Raw genomic sequence first — 17,416 nt, 5'->3', positions numbered from 1 at the left:
TTTAGATCTTTGATGTAACTGATTGTTTTCAATTATATCTATAAATTTTAATGGCAGCTCATTTTATTGCTAGTTTGGGTATTTTCTTGTCATTGTCTCAACTTTCTCTCCTCTTCCTTACCCTCGACCCCAAGGGAAGCAGGAACATTTGGTCCAGCCTCATTTTTTTTTCCACTTGGAATTCAACCTTCTCACCACTCTTCCCCATCCACCAAAGATGGCTGTGTCTACTTTTTTTTTTAATAAATGTATTTATTTATTTAATTTTGGTTGCGTTGGGTCTTCATTGCTGCATGCAAGCTTTCTCTAGTTGTGGCGAGCAGGGGCTACTCTTTGTTGCGGTACACGGGCTTCTCATTGAGGTGGCTTCTCTTATTGCAGAGCTCGGGCTCTAGGCACGTGGGCCTCAGTAGTCGTGGCGCACGGGCTCAGTAGTTGTGGCTCATGGGCTCTAGAGCACAGGTTCAGTAGTTGTGGTGCACGGGCTTAGTTACTCTGCGGCATATGGGATCTTCCCGTACCAGGGATGGAACCCATGTTCCCTGCATTGGCTGGCGGATTCTTAACCACTGTGCCACCAGGGAAGCCCTGTGTCTACTTTTTGATGCTTAGTTTCACACTGTTGGAGAGGAGAGGAAAGGAAAATAACACACATCAGAGACTGGTGCTCATGTTCTTATGATTTCATGTGGGACAGTAGTTACTTCCAGCCTGTATGTTTGGACATGCAGGCTTAGCAGGCCACCTTATGTCCAGAACTTGTGTAGAACAAGAGGCTGGAAGAGGCTGACTCCACCTGAGGGCAGCCGGGGCTGTACGGAGTAGTTTCTTTGGAGTCCTTGAGGCCCTAACCTGTCCTTCAGTGGTTCGAACTGATTCTCTGTGGCATTTGCCACTTGAAACATTTTACTTCAGTTAGGTATGAGAATGTCACAAACCTGTTATTGAAGATAGAATAACAACAAAACCATCTCAATTAAGAAGCCTGTTTAGACTAAAATGTAGAACATTCCAAGCATCCAGACCCTTTAGAGCATGAAGCTTCCAGGTCCAAACAAAGCGGTTTTTCAATGCCTTTTGGCCTTTCCCACGTCTTGGTCTTGCAGCTGTAAAGAAAAAGGGCAGTAGCATTAATAGCTGTACACCGTACTCCCTGTCTCCACCGCGGGGATGGTCGCAAGGCTTCAGCTTCTTCATCTGTAAGATATGAAGGGTATCCGATCGCCTCGTGTCTAAAATTCTGTGATGCTGCACAGCTACTTTGAGCCTGATTTTGAATTTCTACCAAAGTATTGCTCGAAAAAAGAAAGTTAATGTAAAAACACCTGAAGACTGTCTAGATCTGGAGTAAGTAAAAATGAAATTCCCAGTATCCCAGTGACTTAAAATAATTTTTTTTTGCATTTTATCTTCTGTGTTAATCCTCATGGGCGCTATTTTTTCTTCTTTTTTAAAATTTTATTTATTTTTGGCTGCGTTGGGTCTTCGTTACTGCACGTGGGCTTTCTCCAGTTGCAGCGAGCGGGGGCTACTCTTTGTTGTGGTGCGCAGGCTTCTCATTGCAGTGGCTTCTCTTGTTGTGGAGCACGGGCTCTGGGTGCACGAGCTTCAGTAGTTGCAGCACGTGGGCTCAGTAGTTGTGGCTCACAGGCTCTAGAGCACAGGCTCAGTAGTTGTGGCGCACGGGCTTAGTTGCTCCGTGGCAGGTGGGACCTTCCCGGACCAGGGCTCGAACCCGTGTCCCCTGCATTGGCAGGCGGATTCTTAACCACTGTGCCACTAGGGAAGTCCCTCATGGGTGCTTTTTACAAATAGTAAAAAGCACCCATGAGGTATTAGCGGGAGGCTCACTCTTCCCGCCTTCTCCCTCCATTATCTTTCTCCAATGCCAGGCTGTATTTTGGTTCAGCTGAATATCCAGGCCAGGTAGGACAGGAAGACAGTGCTCCGTTTGCAACCCTGTGGTCCTGGCTTTAAAAGAAAAGTTCTGCCCTTTTAAAAATATTTCTATTAAGGATATTTTTGGTAAACATACTTATCTTGTATATCTGTTGAAGTAAAAACAAGAACAAGTGTTTAGATTGCTTTTTAAAGTCATGATGAAATGGAACATCTCCATCCAATCTGAGAAAAGATCCTAGTGTACAGATAACTTTGCCTTTTGCATTTTGTTTAAAATTACATCATGAATATACATATCCTTCATAAATATTTTTATGACCGCATGGTATTCCATTTTATTGATGAATTGTATTTACTAAACTATTCCTTTAATGTTGGACATATAAGTTGTTTCCCGTGCTTTTGTATTATTTTTAAAATTTATACTCCCACTAAATGAAATTGTATATCCTGTCCAAGACTGCTGTTAATTTTAAAGGCAGATTTCTAGCAATTTAAGAGTCACACAGGTGGGCCTCACCAGCATTGATCATAATAAATAGCAGTAAGCACTTCTGGACACGGGAGCTGTAAGTGTCCAAGGGATTTCTGTCAGTGCGTGTTTGTCTCTAAAGTGCTTTCTGTCCTCTTGTGCATAAGTCAGCTCTTTCTGCTGCTGGTCTACAACCACAGGCTCCAGAATCCCAATCAGTTCCTTCTCTGAACATGGCCATTGGCCTCCTGCTGCTTCAGCAGTTAAAGTCACATTTTCAGTGTTTCTTAACCCAAAGGGAAGATGTTTTGTAATACAGTTGGAGCCCTCTTCACTAATCATGTGGTCTGGTTGTCCTCAGGGTCCCCTTTCTGTTCATGCCACAGCTAGGCTAATGCAGAGGTCTGGCAACTGCCAGTTGGGAGTTTGTGGTCTTCCTCTTTGCATGGAGTGCTGTTTTCGTGGAGGAGTAGAGATAGGGTATTCCCAGTTGGCTGCTTCCCAAGATCTCTGCCTTCTTGGGTTTCTCTTTCTAGAGGGCTTTATTTTAACTCATGGAGTAAAGACATTCAGTGCTAGAAGAGGTTTTAGTTGCTCCTGTATCTTTCCCAAGTACTGATTCCCACCTCTGGAATTAGTGAAAACTAGTTTGCCACATTTTGCCTTGTGGTAAACAGATGCCTTGGCTAGTGAGCCCTCAGTTTGGGTCCCTTTCTCTTCCTCTTCCCCCAGTGTATTAGCGGGAGGCTCACTCTTCCCGCCTTCTCCCTCCATTATCTTTCTCCAATGCCAGGCTGTATTTTGGTTCAGCTGAATATCCAGGCCAGGTAGGACAGGAAGACAGTGCTCCGTTTGCAACCCTGTGGTCCTGGCTTTAAAAGAAAAGTTCTGCCCTTTTAAAAATATTTCTATTAAGGATATTTTTGGTAAACATACTTATCTTGTATATCTGTTGAAGTAAAAACAAGAACAAGTGTTTAGATTGCTTTTTAAAGTCATGATGAAATGGAACATCTCCATCCAATCTGAGAAAAGATTCTGATCTCACAAGCTTCTGTTTCTGTTTTCACTTAATTCTTATCAGAGTGGAGCACGAGTGACTTCGCTTAACTCATATCATGAAGCACCCATCTGTCCTCCAGGCTAATATGAGAGAGGGAAGGGAGAGGACAGACTGTCAGAGCTGGGGGGGCTGGGCAGGTCCTCTGACTTATCTCCTCCAGGGGCTCATTGTCTCTGATAAAATCCTCCCTTCTCTTGAGTGGGCTGGATCATCCTGGGGACCAGGAGGAATAACTCACACTCCCTTTAACGGTACAAAAGCAGGCAGGCTAGAAGCTACGTTTTCGGCCCAACCATGTGTTCGTAGAGCGGAATCCCGTCTCTCCGCTGTGCCACTCTGGAGCAGCACACGTTGCTTCCCAGTTGACAGTGAGTTGAGGGACATATCCCAGAACACATTCCTACGTGACTAAATCTTCATTGCACAGTTCCTTAAAACTTCAGAGTCGAGTGTGACTTGAGTGATCATCCAATGTTAATACAACCACCATGCTTCATGGGTAAATGAACTGAGGCTCAGAATGGGAACTGATTTCCCCCCAGGTCACACACAGCCTACTACTGAGCAGGGACGGGTTATGCTATTAGCTAACATGTATGAAGCACTTGTTATGTGTGTAGCAGTCTAAGTTCTTTACGTGAATGATCTCATTTGACCGTCCCTTTTTAGCAGTATGGGAGATGAGTCTTAAACAGGTTAAGTAACTGGCTGGTCAGTGGTGGACTGGAGCCTAGGTTCTGAGTCCAGACCTTTAATCACACTCCTATACCAGCCCTCTCCCAGGCTTAGGGGTCTGATGGCTGCCTCAGCTGTTTCCACCCCACTGCTCCTCCAAACTGGAACATCTGGAGCCACCACTGTGTGGTTAAACATTAGGCAGAGAGAGACCCAGACCCCAGAGAGGGCAAGTGTCTTATTCCAGGTCACACAGCAGATCAACATTTGTTGAGCGTCAGGTTATCCATGATGAGAATGCCATTTTGTCATCAGCCTACAGACACTTCACTTCCAACTTCCCTCCATATTCAACCCTGAAGGTTTGAGGAACATCACCAACTCTATTTAGAAATAACTAAAGGCTGAAACAGACTATTTTTAACTTGCAGAGCAAGTTAAAAGCTTATCCTTTTTTTAGACTTTCTGAAGGCTTCAGAACAGTGAGGGTATTCATGGATAATTGCCATGGTGGTTGAATATAGAAGAAAGAAAGAGGAAGGGATTGCCCCAGGGCTATAAAACCCTGGGCGGCAGAGGCACATCTGAGACTCATTTTCCTTGTACCCCCTTTTGTTATCCAGGCTTCAAAATCGTTGTCTGGTGTCCTCTACAAAGCAGAGAGAGGTCAGGGCTGACCTGTACCAGATTCTCTACCACACAATTGTGGTGCATCCCTGGGAAAGCTAACCCGATATCAGACTCCCCCAGTTCTTCACAGACAGGATCTTTCCGCCGATCAACCAGATCCCCTGTTCTCCCTCCTGCTGCATGTATCATTCTGTATTTTCTTTTTTGGCTGCGTTGGGTCTTCGTTGCTGTGCACGGGCTTTCTCTAGTTGCAGTAAGTAGGGGCTACTCTTTATTGTGGTGCGCGGGCTTCTCACTGCGGTGGCTTCTCTTGTTGCGGAGCACAGGCTCTAGGTGCACGAGCTTCAGTAGTTGCAGCACGCAGGCTCAGTGGTTGCGACACGCAGGCCCTAGAGCGCGTGGGCTTCAGTAGTTGTGGTGCTTGGGCTCAGTAGTTGTGGCTTGTGGGCTCTAGAGCGCAGGCTCAGTAGTCATGGCACAAGGGCTTAGTTGCTCTGTGGCATGTGGGATCTTCCCGGACCAGGACTCGAACCCGTGTCCCCTGCATTGGCAGGTGGATTCTTAACCACTGCGCCGCCAGGGAAGTCCGACTCTGTATTTTCTTGATCATCAGGTCTATGATGTGACTGTAGCAGGGGCTTGAGGTGCTGGACTCTAGTCCCAGCTCTGTCACTTTCTATCATTTAAATTCTTCTGACCTTTCCTTCCACAGGGACCATAATAATGTTGTGGAGTTCCGTACCCGTGGAGCAGAGGGAAGTTCAGCTCAGTGAGTGGATGCTCCCCAGTGCTGTCTGCTAGACACTAGGCGGTCTGTGTGCTGGGAGTGTTCTAGGTGTGCTGTCCAGGACAGTAGCCACTAGGCACAGGTGGCAGTTGAGTCCTTGCAATGTGGCCAGCGTGATTGGGGAATGAATTCATTTAGACTGAGACAGCTAGTGACTGCGGCGTTATCGGACAGCACAGCTGCAGAGTGAGTGTGAGACAGGTGATGTGACCCTGCTCCTCCCCTGCTAAATCCCGGCTCCCAGCATGCCTCTCCCTTTACCGCATGGAGTGGTATTCCAGTTTAAAAGTAGATGTTTCTCATAAAGCCTGGCCTCTAGATGCAGCCCACTGCTTTCGTCTGGTGCTCAGCCAAAGAAGCAGCGATCGATTCAGACAATCCATCTGGAGGGTAAAAAGGTTGTATTGGGCTCTGGCCAGTACAAGACGTTCTGGCCTCTCACCACTGTGGTGCCTTCCTCAGAGCAATTTAACTACATTTCTACTTTACGAAATGAAGTTAGAACTGAAAGCCCCGTGTCTAGTGTGAGCCTCTCATAGGGATCAGTGAGGTTACAGATGTGCCCTGGATCGCTGTCTCAATGCCCAGGACCTCCGGCTGGAGCCCCGCAGCGGGGAGGACAATCCATCAAAATACATCCGATGACTAACGAGTTAACACGGCACTTTCCATAAGCAACAAGATATATACCAGTGATGAATAATATTAACTGTATTATGTGCCTGTTGTACACCAGGGCTCTAGTTAAGTGCCTGTGTAATCTCCTTTGATCATCACAGCATCTCTGTGATGTAAGAGCTTTTTGTATCCCTGTTTTGCCAACAAGAAAACTGGAAAATAGAAAGGAGCCATGTGTCACTCAAGGCAGAGCCAGGGTTTGCACACAAGTGCCTGATTCCAGAGGCCATAATCCTCAATAAACCTGTGAAACATTGGCCTTCACCCCCGAGTGGAGAGCAGAGTTAGGTGGGAGCAGTGGGGTCAGTGGGCACTGGAATAAGTGTGGTCAGTGGAGCCCCCTCCCCTTGGTTTTAAACAGAGCCGTCTGGCCAGCTGGCTGGTGGTACAGGTGCTGGTGTGCTCTGGAAGCCGATGGCGTTTCCTCATGCAGCCCCCACTCATCTTTTCAAAAAATATTTATTTATTTATTTAATTTTGGCTGCACTGGGTCTTAGTTGCAGCACGCATGATCTTTAGTTGCGGCATGCGGACCTCTTAGCTGCAGCATGTGGACTCCTAAGTTGCGTCATGTGGGCTCTTAGTTGCGGCATGCAGGAACTAGTTCCCTGACCAGGGATCGAACCCGGGCCCCCTGCATTGGGAGCGTGGAGTCTTACCCACTGGACCACCAGGGAAGTCCCTCCGCATTCACCTTTATCATCAGTTGCACCTTCCTCGTGTACACCTGGGCTGAGTTTCAGGTGTGGGAGCCACTGGTTTGTCCTGGCACAGGGACGCAGTCCTCATGGGGGGCCTTGCTTCTGAGGTTGGCCTGCACACAGACCTGCTTCTCCTTTCCCTGTATGAAAACGCTCTGTGCAATGGGGCTGACATGGGATCGTTCCAGAAGAAGGAGGGTGTTCTCCCCGCTTTGCTTCTTGTCATTCAAGTAGAGCGGTTTGTGTCGGAGGTACCCTCAGCGGTAAGAAGATGAGCAGTTGCTCAGAAAAGGTTCACCTCCTCTCCTGCTCTCCACTTGCTCTCCTTTGGTAGGACCGGGTGACCCTGGAATGTAATTTGGCTCCTTTTCCTCAGAAAGGTGGAAGTCAAGGACTGTGGCAGGCGAAGCTGGGAACTCTGGTTTCCAGTCCCAGTTCTGCCATCTTGCTGTGAGACCCGGGTCATGCCACATCTCTGGGCATCAGTTTTCTCATCTGTGGAATGAGAGATTGAACTGGACGATGTCTCAGCTTCCTTGGAGCTCTCCATACTATGAGAAGAACACTTGCTAAATTTGCTGAACAGTGAGGCGGTCTCTCTCAGCTCTGGGCAGTCATCAACAGGCGTGTCCTCTCTCCCACAGGCGTCTTGGCCATCCTCATCCCCCGCCTGGACCTGGTCATCTCCCTGGTGGGCTCCGTGAGCAGCAGTGCCCTGGCCCTCATCATCCCGCCCCTCCTGGAGATCGCCACCTACCACTCAGAGGGCATGAGCCCCGTCACCATCGTCAAGGACGCCCTGATCAGCCTCCTGGGCTTCGTGGGCTTTGTGGTGGGGACGTATGTGACCCTCTACGAGCTGATCCAGCCCAGCAGCACTCCCGTCTTCGTCAACTCCACCAGTGCCTTTGTATAGCGGGCTGGGTGCGTTCCCTGCACCGGCCCACTCCGCCCTGTATGTTCCCCAGCACCTGGCCCCAGAGCCTCAGGTAGGGTCCAGGCTCTGGGTAAAGGCAAGGTTGCCATCCACGTACCCTTAACTGGCACCTGGGTTCCCTGAGCCAGGTAGGGATGAGGGCAAGGTAGAGGGTGGGCAGCAGATATGCAGGAGGTACCTCTAGGGGCAGTGCCATCTCTGTTCATTTGTACTTATTTTAACCCGGAACTTTTCAACTCTTTTCCCTGATCACGCCTCCTCCCTTACTGCCTGCCCTTCTCCTTCTGACCCACCTCATCCAAATTATTCCTGTTGCACAGCTCACTTTATTTAAAAATTTTAGTGTCTCTCACCTCATGTTTTCTCCTTGCCCGGGCCAGGCCTAGATGAAGTCAGTGGGAATGCCCTTCTTTATGCCCTTGCCGGGCCCATCTCTTATCTCTCTCCCAAATATTTTACCTCAGTATTCTCCTACCTGTTCAAGTCTCCACCTCGTAGTGGAGCCTACCTAGTAGTTTAAAACCAGCTGCCCAAAGCTGGAGTTTTTAGCCTTCACTGTCTCTGGCGTGCTGTCATCCTCGGCGACACCTCCTCTTCTCCGGTTTCCTCGTGTGGGTCACGGTACTGTTATTATCTTAGTTGCTGGAGCTCCTGGAAGGTGTCAAGTGCTGCCAAAATTGAAAATATTTATATTTTATTTAAAATCAGCCTTTGTTTTTAGACTCCGTCTCTGGATCTGGGACTATTGTGAATCGTTCCTTCTTCAGTAAACTCTTACTCAGCTTCTCCCGCTGAGGAGAAGCTTAGTGCAGGAGATGTCTGCTTAGACCCTCAGCACCCTCGGCCCAGGACCCCAGAGATTTTCATCAGGATCATCAGAGTGTGGACCTTTGTGGGGCACCATGAGCTTTGCCTCCCGTTGACCAGCCAGATTTCCTACTGAGAAGACATGTAAGGACTCAGGAGATGTTTGCCGGCGCACAAGGCCGAGGGGAAGGATGGCCACGTGGGGTGTGTTTCTCTCCATAGGAGCCTTAGAAAGTGGCTGCTTTGTGCATTCAGGCCTGTTTCCCAGCCTCAGCCCCTGACAGACAAGCGACATGGCAGCGTCCAGGAAGACACCCAGACTCTTGCCATGGACAAGAAGACGAGGCCAGTGTGCCCAGAGCGTGTGACATTCAGTCCCTAGAGTTTGCAGCAGCTGGTCCGACACTACGAGTGGTGCTCAGTTGTTTACAGTCCCCGGAGGATGAGGAGGATGGGCAGAAACAGTGCCCCGCCCCAAGCTGCCTCCAGGACCTGGACTTCTAAAGGAACCACTTGGTTGGGACTTCAGTCTCCTGTGTTCTAAACACTAATCGTGCCCTTGTCCCTCCCCACCCCCGCATGCCTCCCTGGGTATCAGAAAAGAAACAGCCTCAGGGCTGACTCACCTCAAGGTCGGCCTTCAGGTTTGGGAACAAACTGCCAAGAAGGCAGAGGAAGTTCCCTTGCCTTGCTTTTGGCTGCCCCGTCTTCCCTCTTGGTGTGAGAGGTATTGCAGAAGGGTGTTCATTGACTCTCCATCTCTTGAGCTGTGTGTGTGTGTGTGTGTGTGTGTGTGTGTGTGTGTGTGTGCGTGCTCCCCTGCATATATAACAGGGTTCTGCTGTCCTCCACCCCTGCTACCAGGCTCCTACCTGAAAGTGGGGAGAACAGCACCACTTTATCAGGGGTTTTGTTTTTGTATTTCACCAAAGCTCCTAGGGGCTGTGACTCGCCCTCACAGCCCCAGCTTTTTCTTTCTCTTCTGTTCCAAAGCCAGATTCTCTCATTGCAGTGACTCCTGACCTACCTAATAATTCATTCACTTAGGAAGATGCAGTCAGTGGTGATTTGGTCTCCCTTAGGAAAATGACACTTTCCCCCATCCTTTCTGCTCTTTGGTGGTCACTCACAGGTGCTTACATGACCAGGGTTCTAGCTGGAGGTGGCAGCAGCCCTGCCCGCCGAAGGCTTTCCCTGCCCTCGGGCTTTCTAAGTATCTTCTAGTTCCAAAGTGTAACTTCAAGAACTGTCAGCTCCTGTTTGCAAGCCCCGGTTCCAGCAGTCTTTCCAGAGCAGTCCTGAGAGTTGTTTTCAGCAAGAAGGTGCAGGCCAGTAGAAGGGGATCAGATGTGTATCCCACCCACAGCTTCCACGGCAGAGGCTCTGGGCACTGCTAGAGGCAGTCCTCTCCAGGTGGGTCTTGAGACCCAGCCTGTGATGCTGGGACCTGAGGACCGGATGGCACAATACTGAGGTCCTCTGGCCCCAGGTCTCTTGCTTCAGGGCCCCTGCCCAGGGAAGGTGGTGCATAGGAGAGACAGCTCTAGCCTTGGGGCTTCGGGAAGCTAGTTTGGCCTGGCCTTTGTCCTGTTCAATTGCTTTCCCGTGCTTTTGCTGCTTTGACAGCCCGATTGCATGGCTGCTTCAGGAGACCTAGGCAAGGCGGACCCCATGGGGACCTTCCCGCTTGTGCAGTTGCACAGCAATGAGGTGTCGAGTAAAGGGTCGGCCAGAGGTCGTAGTGGCGGAAGCCCTTCCTCTTCTGGAAGCAGCCCGCGGGGCCAGCTCAGGGAAGCTTACTCCTCTGCTGCCCACAGGGCTTCTCAGTCAGGGAGCCCTCCCTGCTTTCCTCCCAGTGCTCTCAGGGACCAGCTGCCCAGCCTCTTCCTGGGCCCTGCTTTAGTCTCTGGTGAGAAAGCCCCAGCATCAGTAAGAGACTGATCAGGGAACAACAGAGCAAAGGCTTTCAGGAGTGTGAGACCACATCTGCCAGACCAAACCAAACCGTGGGGCTTTCGGGCCCAGTGCTGTTCGGCTCTGTGTCCTTCTCCAGTCTCCCCAGGGCAACCCCAGATTCCATCAGCCCAGAGGTAGCTTCTCAGAGCCCCTTGTTCTGTCCTGCAAATGCCACTATTGGGAGCAGGTTTCCAGCTCCCTGTAGGCAGTATACCTCTCCGTAAATGTAGGTTCTTGCTGGGAACAGCATGACCTGGCATCTACTATTCACTTTCTCCTAGAAGTTGTACCATTCACCAGTGGCATTATTTATATTTATGTTGTGCTGTCGTCCAGCTGCTAGGAGCCCTTCATCTGCACAGACCCTGGCCAGAGATATGTGACTGTGTGGCATGTCTTAGCCTAGAACCTGACGCTTACACCCTCCTTCTCTGTCACTCACCTCTCCAGCCAAATTCACGGGCTGATGCTCACCATTCACTCTCTAGCCCCAGGCAAGCAGGTACATTAGGAAAACCTTTTCCCCCTCCCTGTTCTCCTGTCTCTCTTTTTTCTAAAATCTCTCCCTTCCTCAATTGCAGGACATCATCTCTGTTTAATACTACATGTTCACCTCATGCTTTTTGGAAGTGCAGAATCTCAATTTATGTTTGTTTACAGCTCCCTCTATTCACTACTCACCACAAGGGGTCTGTATCAGTTTACTTCATGGCCGATTGGATGTTAAGGCGAGACCCGGCATCGGCCCCGGTCAGAACACAAAGCTGCTTTGTCACAGTGGAAATAAAAAATGCAGGTGGCATGACTTGGTGTACAGGAGTCGGCTCGAAGTCTGCCTTAGAATTAAATTTTTCAAAGTACGTTACACGTCTCCAAGGGGAAAAGAGAGTGGTTTGTCTTTGAAATCACGGTCAATACTTTTAGGCAGTCCTGCTGGTTGCAAGGCTGTTTGCTCTCACAGCATCTGCCTGTGGCATTTCTTCCCTGTCCTTGTACCACTGGGTCTTTTCCTGGCCAGGAGACATAAATGGTGCTGATCTAAGGTTGCCAGAGTTGCAGTGGGGAGTGAGGGTGAGGGTGCCTCTTGTCAGCTGTGTTCTTTTGTTTCAATCAAGGTGGTGCTGTAGAAGTGATTTTGTTTTACTGAACAATAAAATTATGTGGCTCTGTTGTAGAACATGTCAGTGGATGTGTGAATAAGAGGAATATGAAAAACTACTGTCCAGCAGGTCTTAATAACAAGACAGTCCTGTATACGTTATGTGCTTGCGTTGGATGTGTGTTTTCCGCATGGTATGTATAGAGATGTGGAGCATGCTGGAGCTCATGGAAGATCTTATTTTGGGTTCTGCACACAGATCATGTGTTAAACTTTTCCTTAATAAATGAATTTTATTTTTGATTTTTGAGAGGTTGCAGTCTGTGTCCTTGTTTTCACTTTTTTTTTTTTTTTGGTCACTCAGATCCCTTTACTAGATCTTATGTCAAAATGTTTCTGGTTTATGTCACAGAGCTCATCCAGGGGTGTAGTGGGAACAGCAGAACCATCTGTGGATGGAGACTCCCCAAGAAAGGGCGGTAGTTATTTTTCTGTTAAGACAATCCTGCCCTTCCTAAGTGTGCTCCTGCTTCTCTCAAAAACTTGAGTAGGAATTCTCAGCCCCCACTGTGTGTGTCAGATGACCCCCTAGGACAGGTGTGATGGTCAGTTTTAAGTGTCAAGGTGGTTGGGCGATTGTAGTGAATAACCCAGTTATTCAGTCAAACACTAACCTAGGTGTTGCCTTGAAGATGTTTTGTAGATGTGGTTAATGTCCGCAGTCAGTTGTATTTAAATAAAAAGATTATCCTCAAAATGTGGGTGGGCTTTGTCCAATCAGCTAAAGGGCCTTAAGAGCAAAACTGAGGCTTCACTGAGAAAGAAGAAATTCTGCCTCAAGACTGCAGCATCGACTCCTGCCCGAGAGTTTCCAGCTGCTAGCTGGCCCTGTAAATTCTGAACTTGCCAGCCTGCACAATCACTGAAGTCCTTGAAATGTCTGTCTGCCTGTCTGTGTCTCTCTCTCTTTCTCTCTGTTTCCTCCTCTCTCTCTCCCCCCACCACCTCCTATATATATGTAAGTATGAATATCTCCATCTTACTGTTTCTGTTTCTCTGAAGAACCTGACTGATACAAGAGGTAACACCTACCTTGACAAGATAGATTTCAGGACATGCAAGAGATGACTCCCTTTTTGTCACATTTAAGAGGAAAAACAAGGCCATCCAAGCTGCCCCTGAGATGATTTGAATACTGATCTTCATTGGCTAACTAGATTAGACTTGTCTAAAAGCAGAGCCCTCAAGGAACACTGCTGAGGTGTAAAACTTTACTGACAGAGGAAGGTGGGGAAAGTATGATGCCTGTTTTCTACGGTCAGTGTTACTACTGGAACTGGCGGTGGGTGGATAGGGGGGTCAACGGCATTCAGTGACTGTTCCAGGACACCAGCCAGCAAGGGGCAGAGTTGGGATACGTATGCGAGCCCTGTGGTTGCAGAACCCAAGCCCTTCCCAAGGCAGTGGCTGCCTTGCCCTCTTTGTTGCAGCCTCAGGAGGGAGGGCCACCCTTAGGGACTATTGAGAGGGTTAGAGAGAATGTTATAAAGTACCTGGCATGAAGGGCTTATGAAACATTTTATGAAACATTAGCTGAATTGAAGAAAACCAAGGCTTAGAGAAAAGCAGTTTTACTTGTTTTTTTGGTTATGCATTCATTATAATCTTGTCTTGCTCACTGGCTTTGGGCAGAGCATTCAACCCTTCTTAGACTGTTCACCTCTTCATGTTTTTATTCCTGCTCATGTCTGTACATAATGCCATAATCCCCCCTTCCAGGTAACCAAGGCCCTCAAGGTAAGCCCACTGCACTTGCACGGACATAAATTGAGTGACAGGGACTGGATTTGGGTCCTAAGTCTAGCTAGGGCGTTTTGCCAAGTAGGCTGGCTTCCTTAGACCCAGCCCATTGCAGACATGTGCCAAGAAACTGTGTGTCTTCAGCTGGTACCCTTTACTAGACCCTTGGCCTTTGGTCTCCCCCACCTCTTTTTTAAAAAATTGGGGTATAATTTACCTAAGTCACCTGTTTTTTAAGTGCACAATTTGATGAGTTTGGGCAAATGCATGCAGTCAGCCGACCGACCACCATTTCAATGAAGATCAGAATGTTTACCACCCAAAGGTCCTTTGTGCCCCTCTGCAATCCCATCCCCATGCCACTTGGCCCTTGGAAACAACTGAACTGTCTGTAGTTTTGCCTTTTCTAGAATGTCATATAAATGGAACGTTAAGTATGGTCCTTTCTGTCTGACTTCTTTCACTTTGCATAATGCTTTTTATATTCACCTCTGTTGTGACATGTATCAGGAGTTTGTTTTTATTGTGTAATAATATTCTGTTGTGTGGCTGAACCATAGTTTGTTTATTTACCAGTCGTTGGGCATTTGGGTCGCTTCCAGTTTGGGGTGTTATGAATAAAGCTGCTATAAATATTCATGTACAGATATTTGTGTGGACATATGTGTTTATTACTCTTTGGTAAATACCTTGGAGCGGAATTGTGAGGTTGTATGGTTAAGTGTATACTAACTCTATAAGAAACTGGAAAATTGTTTTCCAAAGTGGATGTACCATTTTGGATTCTTACCAACAATTTGTGAAAGTTCCATTTGCTCCATATCCTCACCAATACTTCATATTGTGGTTTTTAAAATTTTACCCATCTTAATGAATATGTAGTAGTACCTCATTGTGATTTTAATTTGCATTTGCCTAATGACTACTGATGCTGTGCATCTTTTCCTGGGCTTATTTACCATTGGCCTTTTTTGGGAAAGAAAACCTTTTATTTATAGACAACATGATTGTCCATGTAGAAATGCAAAGTACAGAAATACAGAATAAAATTTACCGCTAGAGACTATTAGCTCATTCACAGTGCTGTGCAGCCATTACCACTAGCTAATTCCAGAATATCTTTATCACCCCAAATGACAACCATATACACATGAAACACTTCCTATTCCCCCTGGTTTCAAAATGTACCTGGGATTTGTTTTAATTAGGTATGGTAAGGCACACAGAAACAGATATGACTGTCACGAAGGATGAAGTTTGTATACTCACAGATCCATAGAAACAGGAGGCAGAGCCACCTGGGGAAGTGCCAGGGGTGATCCAGAGGCAGAAGAAGAGAGGGGGAAATGTGGGCAGGAGCCTTTATTGAGGTTTTTGTGGGAAAGGCAAGGCAGGGCAGGGTTAGCAAGCTGAGCAGACTTAGGGTTAGGTAGGTAAACACTTTGAGCAGCCTGGGCTGTAGAGGTGGTCCCTAGTTGTCCATAACTGGTCCTGGGGTGATTGAGGGCAGAGACTGTGTTCCAGACTGATTAAATGAGTTGGGTTGGGGTTTGCACTCAGGACTGATTGATTTGCATTTCAAAGGGATGTCCTCAGGCAAGCTGTTTGCTTTCTCCAGGAGTTAGCTGACTCTGGGAGGGGCAATCGCCTTCTGGGTCCACAAGGCCCCAAGATGTCAAAGCATCATAAAATACAGAAAATAGAAAACATGATTAATACACCCCCTCCTCCTAACCCTTGGCAACTACTAATCTGCTTTCTGTCTCTATGGATTTGCCTATTCTGGATATTTCATATAAATGGAACCATGCAATACGTGACCTTTTTTTCTGGCTTCTTTCATTTTGCATAATGTTGTCAAGGTCCATGTTGTAGTATTTCATCCCCCAGCAGCAAGCACAAGGCTGTTTTCTGTTTCTTGGTTTTGTTACTCCATGTAACCAGCATCTTGATCACCTCGTCTCCTCCTCCTTCACCTTCCTCTTCATCAAGCTGACCATTTTCCTTCTTTTCTTGGTTCCCAAGTTCCCTGATTCCTTGGTTCCCTGGTCCCCTGGTCTATCTTCTTTTTTTTTTTTTTTTTTTTAGTTATTTCTGAGATATACATTTTAAAGTAATAACTAGGATTATTACTTATAACATTATACCAGAACATATAAGATTTTTAGAAATTTCATGTAATGTCTGAAACATTTATATTAACATATTTCCATACATATTTCCATACAAATACAAATATAAGATTTTTAGAAATTTCATGTAATGTCTGAAACATTTATATTAACATATTTCCATACATATTTCCATACAAATACAAATATAAGATTTTTAGAAATTTCATGTAATGTCTGAAACATTTATATTAACATATTTCCATACATATTTCCATACAAATACAAATATAAGATTTTTAGAAATTTCATGTAATGTCTGAAACATTTATATTAACATATTTCCATACATATTTCCATACAAATACAAATATAAGATTTTTAGAAATTTCATGTAATGTCTGAAACATTTATACTAACATATTTCCATACAAATAACCCAATGAAAGTTTAGTATTAGTTGTTTTGTTTGTATTTTTATACTGCAGGTTCTTACTAGGCATCAATTTTATACACATCAGTGTATACATGTCAATCCCAATCGCCCAATTCAGCACACCAGCATCCCCACCTCACCGCAGTTTTCCCCCCTTGGTGTCCATATGTCCATTCTCTACATCTGTGTCTCAACTTCTGCCCTGCAAACTGGCTCATCTGTACCATTTTTCTAGGTTCCACATACATGCATTAATATATGATATTTGTTTTTCTCTTTCTGACTTACTTCACTCTGTATGACAGTCTCTAGATCCATCCACGTCTCAACAAATGACTCAATTTCGTTCCTTTTTATGGCTGAGTAATATTCCATTGTATATATGTACCACATCTTCTTTATCCAGTCGTCTGTTGATGGGCATTTAGGTTGTTTCCATGACCTGGCTATTGTAAATAGTGCTGCAATGAACATTCGGGTGCATGTGTCTTTTTGAATTATGGTTTTCTCTGGGTATATGCCCAGTAGTGGGATTGCTGGGTCATATGGTAATTCTATTTTTAGTTTTTTAAGGAACCTCCATATTGTTCTCCATAGTGGCTGTATCAATTTACATTCCCACCAACAGTGCAAGAGGGTTCCCTTTTCTCCACACCCTCTCCAGCATTTGTTGTTTGTAGATTTTCTGATGATGCCCATTCTAACAGGAGTGAGGTGATACCTCATTGTAGTTTTGATTTGCATTTCTCTAATAATTAGTGATGTTGAGCATCTTTTCATGTGCTTCGTGGCCGTCTGTATGTCTTCTTCGGAGAAATGTCTATTTAGGTCTTCTGCCCATTTTTGGATTGGGGTGTTTGTTTCTTTGATATTGAGTTGAATGAGCTGTTTATATATTTTGGAGATTAATCCTTTGTCCGTTGATTCGTTTGCAAATATTTTCTCCCATTCTGAGGGTTGTCTTTTCGTCTTGTTTATGGTTTCCTTTGCTGTGCAAAAGCTTTGAAGTTTCATTAGGTCCCACTTGTTTATTTTTGTTTTTATTTCCATTACTCTAGGAGGTGGATCAAAAAAGATCTTGCTGTGATTTATGTCAAAGAGTGTTCTTCCTATGTTTTCCTCTAAGAGTTTTATAGTGTCCAGTCTTATATTTAGATCTCTAATCCATTTTGAGTTTATTTTTGTGTATGGTGTTAGGGAGTATTCTAATTTCATTCTTTTACATGTAGCTGTCCAGTTTTCCCAGCACCACTTATTGAAGAGACTGTCTTTTCTCCATTGTATATCTTTGCCTCCTTTGTCATAGATTAGTTGACCATAGGTGCGTGGGTTAATCTCTGGGCTTTCTATCTTGTTCCATTG

The 17,416-nt window shown here is 46.2% G+C and overlaps 1 protein-coding gene across 18 annotated transcripts in view; it reads left to right on the top strand.

Annotated features, from left to right (window-relative positions):
- SLC36A1 (solute carrier family 36 member 1) overlaps window positions 1-17,416 on the top strand; it is a 286,800-nt gene that overhangs the window by 44,966 nt on the left and 224,418 nt on the right. For 5 of the 18 annotated variants that reach the window (XM_082455679.1, XM_082455664.1, XM_082455676.1 and 2 more), the window contains one exon: window positions 7,553-12,017. The exons of 10 other annotated variants lie outside the window; for them this stretch is intronic. In XM_082455679.1, coding sequence (XP_082311805.1) covers window positions 7,553-7,824 — 272 coding nt within the window. In that variant the 3' untranslated portion in view covers window positions 7,825-12,017. Of the gene's footprint in view, window positions 1-134; window positions 1,811-7,552; window positions 12,018-17,416 lie in introns of those variants that run through there. 3 more of the 18 variants (XM_082455678.1, XM_082455667.1, XM_082455672.1) reach the window with 3 other exon arrangements.

The sequence above is a fragment of the Balaenoptera physalus genome (assembly GCF_965194825.1).
Source record: "Balaenoptera physalus genome assembly, chromosome: 3".
Classification (NCBI taxonomy): Eukaryota; Metazoa; Chordata; class Mammalia; order Artiodactyla; family Balaenopteridae; genus Balaenoptera; species Balaenoptera physalus.
Note: the sequence above shows the minus strand (reverse complement) of the source record. Positions and strands in the feature narration are given on the sequence as shown.